Source organism: Malurus melanocephalus, unplaced genomic scaffold (assembly GCF_030028575.1).
Source record: "Malurus melanocephalus ecotype Western Australia unplaced genomic scaffold, MMel_1.1 scaffold_309, whole genome shotgun sequence".
NCBI lineage: Eukaryota > Metazoa > Chordata > Aves > Passeriformes > Maluridae > Malurus > Malurus melanocephalus.
The window spans coordinates 725,498-730,410 of NW_026623541.1; the positions used below are offsets into that span (position 1 = coordinate 725,498).

At 41.9% G+C, this 4,913-nt stretch overlaps 1 protein-coding gene across 1 annotated transcript; it reads left to right on the plus strand.

Annotated features, from left to right (window-relative positions):
* The first annotated feature begins 2,974 nt into the window (after nucleotides 1-2,974).
* On the plus strand, nucleotides 2,975-4,103 carry XCR1 (X-C motif chemokine receptor 1). Its single transcript, XM_057377276.1, has one exon. It carries the CDS (start codon nucleotides 3,013-3,015, stop codon nucleotides 4,015-4,017), a length of 1,005 nt encoding a protein of 334 aa, XP_057233259.1. The 5' UTR covers nucleotides 2,975-3,012; the 3' UTR covers nucleotides 4,018-4,103.
* The last annotated feature ends 810 nt before the right edge of the window (nucleotides 4,104-4,913 follow it).

Sequence of the window (4,913 nt, forward strand, 5' to 3'; positions counted from 1 at the left end):
TGAAATGAATGTTGAATGCCCTGCTGAGTGCTCTTCAGAGGGGCTGGAATGACTTCAAACTGYATGATGTGTTTTTCCTCTATTCCTATTTATCCTAACAACTGAAATTAAGGTAATTTCCATCTTTCAGCCAACTCTGCTCTCACTTGTACCATTACATGTACATTGAAAACAATGTAATGATTTGTATTTCCTGTGTGACACTGACACGTTCTTAGCCTCTTGATTCAATCACATAATTTTTTTCTCTTTTGCATATATCTTAACTGAAAATTCATTTTTTACTTGTAGAGTTGAAAGGGGCAAGATAAAATATAATACAACAAAACCACAGGAGTTAAGGAGTTTGGAGGTAAAAAGGAAAAGATCCAAGTGCCTTAGGTTCCTGCAAGGTTCTCCTTACCATCACTGACTTGATGGAGGGCTTCCCAGCTGGAACAAACATAATATCAGAGCTCACAATCCTTAGCAACCACCCACAAGGTCTGATTCTTTGTAGGCTGGAGCCTCCATCTSTAATTCCATGGAGCCTGCACTTGGCAAGATGGCATGGCATATGATGAATTATGTCTTGCGAAATATGGCACTATCCAAGAGCTCACTTTGCAACACTAAAAATCAACCCAGAACAAGATACTTCACATCAGCATTTTCCTGCATTCTCTGGAAATTCTGCACACAAAATCAGAGGGAGGACACTTGTCCCCATGTGACCAGGCATTCCTCTGGTTCCTCYCAAAGTGCAAGACAGCCTTTTGCATCACGGGGATAAGATGCCAAGGCACATGGAAATTTGGAGATGGAAATAGCAGGAGTTCCTAACAGGGTTTYCAATCACAGCTATCTGCCAGCATGTCTCAAGTGTCTGCACACTCAGMATCAGTGTTCTTGGGGAAGATGGAYRCAGAAAAATGGAGACTGTTTGGAATGTAGAAATTATTTACCATCTCCTATCACCTGAACTGTGAAGAAAATAGATGTGTTGATAAACTTTTTTATTTCGGCACTTAACTGTTACCTTACATAATCTCAAAACACCTTTGCAAAATGGTGCTTTCTGCCTTGCAAGTATTGCYCAGCTCCTGACAGTGAGCAGGAGGGTGAGCAAAGCTCCTCAGCAGACACCTGCTCTCTAACCACTGTCTACCCTCAGCAAGGGTGTGAAGGGCAAGACATGATGAGGGACATGTGTGGGCCAGAATATTTCCTGGGCAGAGGCAGGGATCAGGTCTTTTTGTGAGCAGGTGCCTGTGTCAGGGACCAGCAGCAACTATGACAGACTTGAGGAGCAGCCCAGAAGCAGCTCAGTAGCAGCCCTGATGGACGTGTAGTTCCTGACCTGTGGGCAGTCCTGCCCTGGGGCTTGCTGTCACTCAATGATCAGCAGAGGAGAGAGTAAGTGGTGAAGACACTGGTTAGTACTGCTCTCTCATCCCTGGAGAACCCTGATTATTTGCAAAGAGGTTTCTCTGSGCTCCTAAGACTGCTGCTAAGCAGCAGCATACCCCCAGCATGAGCTGAAGCAGGATGTGGTGACTGTCAGGACCTCAAGCTAAACAATCTATTGCTTAAGTGTCATCTCTGCTATCATGTAAAACCAGAGAAGATGACTTGGCAAGGACTTACACTGTATGCCTGAAGACTGCAGCGTGGTACAGRCTGAGGGCCACGGGCATCTTTCCAGTCGGAACTGTGACTGGTGATAAAYGTTCCAAGGCCATTTGCTGTCACAGTACTGAATCCTACACATCCCTTGCCTCCAAAACTCAGTGACCACATCACATTGGATAGATGGTCCCCATCCTGTGCTGCCTGTGTCATGTTCTGGCTTACCTCAACCACCTAACCCCATGGATGGCATTAAATTCTGGCAGCCAGAAGTGCTCCCTGACATGCTTTCCTGGTGTAGACATAACTCTCCTGTCTTCCAAAGGCARCATGTCTTTTCCTGGCTGTAGCAGGCAGATTCTGCCTTCACCAATTCAAAAAGGAAAATGTCACTAGCACAATCTTGGCTGGAGTTGTGGAGTTTCTTTCTTGGAACCATACTTTGAAGGATCTCAGCAGCAGGGCTTCACTGGCTTCAGTCAAATCAGGATCCAAACATGGTGCTACAGGTATGCCTTCTTCTAGGATAAAGTGAATTTAAACCATTGGTTAGAGACATTACTGATTTTTCTATACCTATTGTTTCGCTGAATTTCTTAAGGAAATTAGGCTACCGTGGCCATATTGTATACTGTCTTCCCAGCCCCAGTAACTTTTGATCCTGTTGGCCAATTTCAACTAACCATCTAGCTGGGATTACATTCCTGCAGCACTCCTTGAAAAGGATTGTGATGTGACCTCTGCATCTCTGAGAATCATCAGGCCACAGAGATGCACAGAGCACCCAGCATCATGATGCTTCTGCCACAGCTTTGAGATGTTTAGATATCAAAAAATCTCAAGACAAAAGTCTGTAAGAAACCGGGCTTTTCCTGTTCTTACTGCTCTTCCTGTGCTTACTGTTACTGCTCAGCTTTTTAGGTTTATACAGTACTGAACTTCGATGACAAAGAATCATATRTACAGTGAAGTGCTTAGGAGTCAGATACCATTCCAAATAGCTGATAAAACAGTAGCATATTTGAAAGTCTTGGCACCTGAGCTATTTACATCAAAAAACAATGCACCTTCATATAGTAGAAACTTAGTAATTGGCAGTTGTCACTGACCATTTTGGTTCAGAAACATCTTAATTTCTTATTTAGACTTCTTAAATATTTAAGATTTCACTGCTTTGYAATAAGTCTTTGGTATCTACCTGTTCATGCTCTAGTCATAAGAAGAAATGAGTCCTCTGTCTTGCCAAGACAGTAAAAAATACTAGTTTCACTGCTTCTTTTTTGGATTAGAAACTTCCACAGTGTGAGTTTAGTTATTGGGTTGATTTTCACAAAAGTTTTCATTTGATTTGCTGCGGTCCGCTGAAGTAGCTGCTGGAGAGCAGCACAAGATTTGCRCAGACAAATGGATGAAGAATATTATTCAGATGAAAATTACTCATACGAATACCCTCATGAAACCAACGTCTGTGAAATGGGTGACTATTTCACATTTAACATYTATCTCACTGCTGTCCTCTACATTCTGGTATTTTTTCTCAGTCTGCTAGGAAACACTTTGGTGTTATGGATCCTATTCAAATATGAAAACCTTACATCTTTAACGAACATCTTCATCACGAATCTCTGCATCTCTGATTTAGTCTTCTCCTGCATGCTGCCTTTTTGGGTAGTGGATCAGTCCTTYGGATGGATTTTTGGTGAGTTCCTTTGCAAAGCATCAAATGCTGTTTTCTCCATTGGCTACTACAGTGGTGTTTTCTTTTTGACTCTCATGACTATCCTGAGGTACTTGTTTGTAGTGAACCCCCTTTCAACTTTGAGATCCCAGACGCAATGCTGTGGTGTTCTRGTGTCCTTGGTTGCTTGGACTGTTAGCGTATTAATTGTGGTTCCTGAGGTAATTCACACCACAGTGCAAGAAGACTTGGAAGAGCGCAAGTTCTGTGATTATGCTGATGGGAAATGGAAAAAGGTGGACATTTATGTGAGAAATGTACTCTTCCTGCTTTCCTTTGGAGTCATCATATTCTGTTACTTCAAGATACTCATAATCCTGCTTAGAGCAAAATCTCGCAGAAAGCACAGAACTGTGAAACTCATCCTCATTATTGTGGTGGCTTTTTTCCTGTGCTGGGCACCCTACAACATCCTCAGCTTTCTGACTACTCTTCCACCACCTACCTGTCAGTATGCAAAAGACTCCAGCCTYGCCTTTCACATCAGCCGCAAAATTGCTTTCTCTCACTGCTGCCTCAACCCTGTGCTCTATGTATTTGTAGGAGTCAAGTTCAAGAGGCATTTGGCACAGATGTGCAGTCTGTGCTCCCACCGCAGCAAYGGTCAAGCCCTCAGCCCCAGGAACAGCTATGAGGGCAAATTCCAGCATGAAGGGGTATCCATCTACTGAAGCAGGACTTAACTATTAGGACTAATCCTGAATGAACTTTCAGATTTTGCATGCCCTGGATAGCCTCTGATTCCCTGAGGCAATTTCCTAAGGACACACAAATTTGTTCTTTGCAAACTTGCAGTGTATGGAAAATAACAAAATGTATTTGCAGTGGGATGGAGAGTTGAGATTGACATAAGCCTTAAGTTTACATTTTTTTGCACAGTGAGATAGATTTTCTCTCATTTATACTCTCTTTTGAAAAGATTTGCTTTTTCCTTTGGGCACTAAAATGTCAGGTTTATAAAGTAAATTAAAGTTCTCGTGTATCTCTTTCTTACCTGATTTTAAATACTTTGATTGTATATAGCAAGAGGCACATAGCCCATTTTTGTAAATTTTAATGTTTTTTAGTGTTTATCAGCATTTATCAGTTTATTCATTGGTTTTTTGGGGGGTGGTTCTCRGGATTAACTGTCTTGACAATTGCTACAAGACCTCAGAGTTTCTGAAGCTCTCAGGGCAAATGTTCTTTTATGATTTTGTAGACAGGTATACATAAAACTAGCTTAGTGCAAAAATAGTCTTTTGGGTCTGACATGGAAACTTTGGGAGACCCCTAGAAGGAACACAAGCTGTTAAACAGATACTGCACTAAGAAACCAGTTTTCCTCATRTTACTGCCCTTTGCCACAGGATTCTTCCAGCCTTTRAATATCACTTCAGMTGATTGCAGCAGATCAACAGCCCAYCTCCCAAGCAGGGCAGGAGCATATTTGCCTCTAAATGCTCTTTCGCTCCTTTTCTCCCTTTGCCACAGTGCTGAGAAGAYCTGAATTTCTAAATAGGTTATAGCACAAGAAAAAATGTCTTTTAAAAAAGCAAGATAAAAATAGCTTGCTTTATTTGTAAAA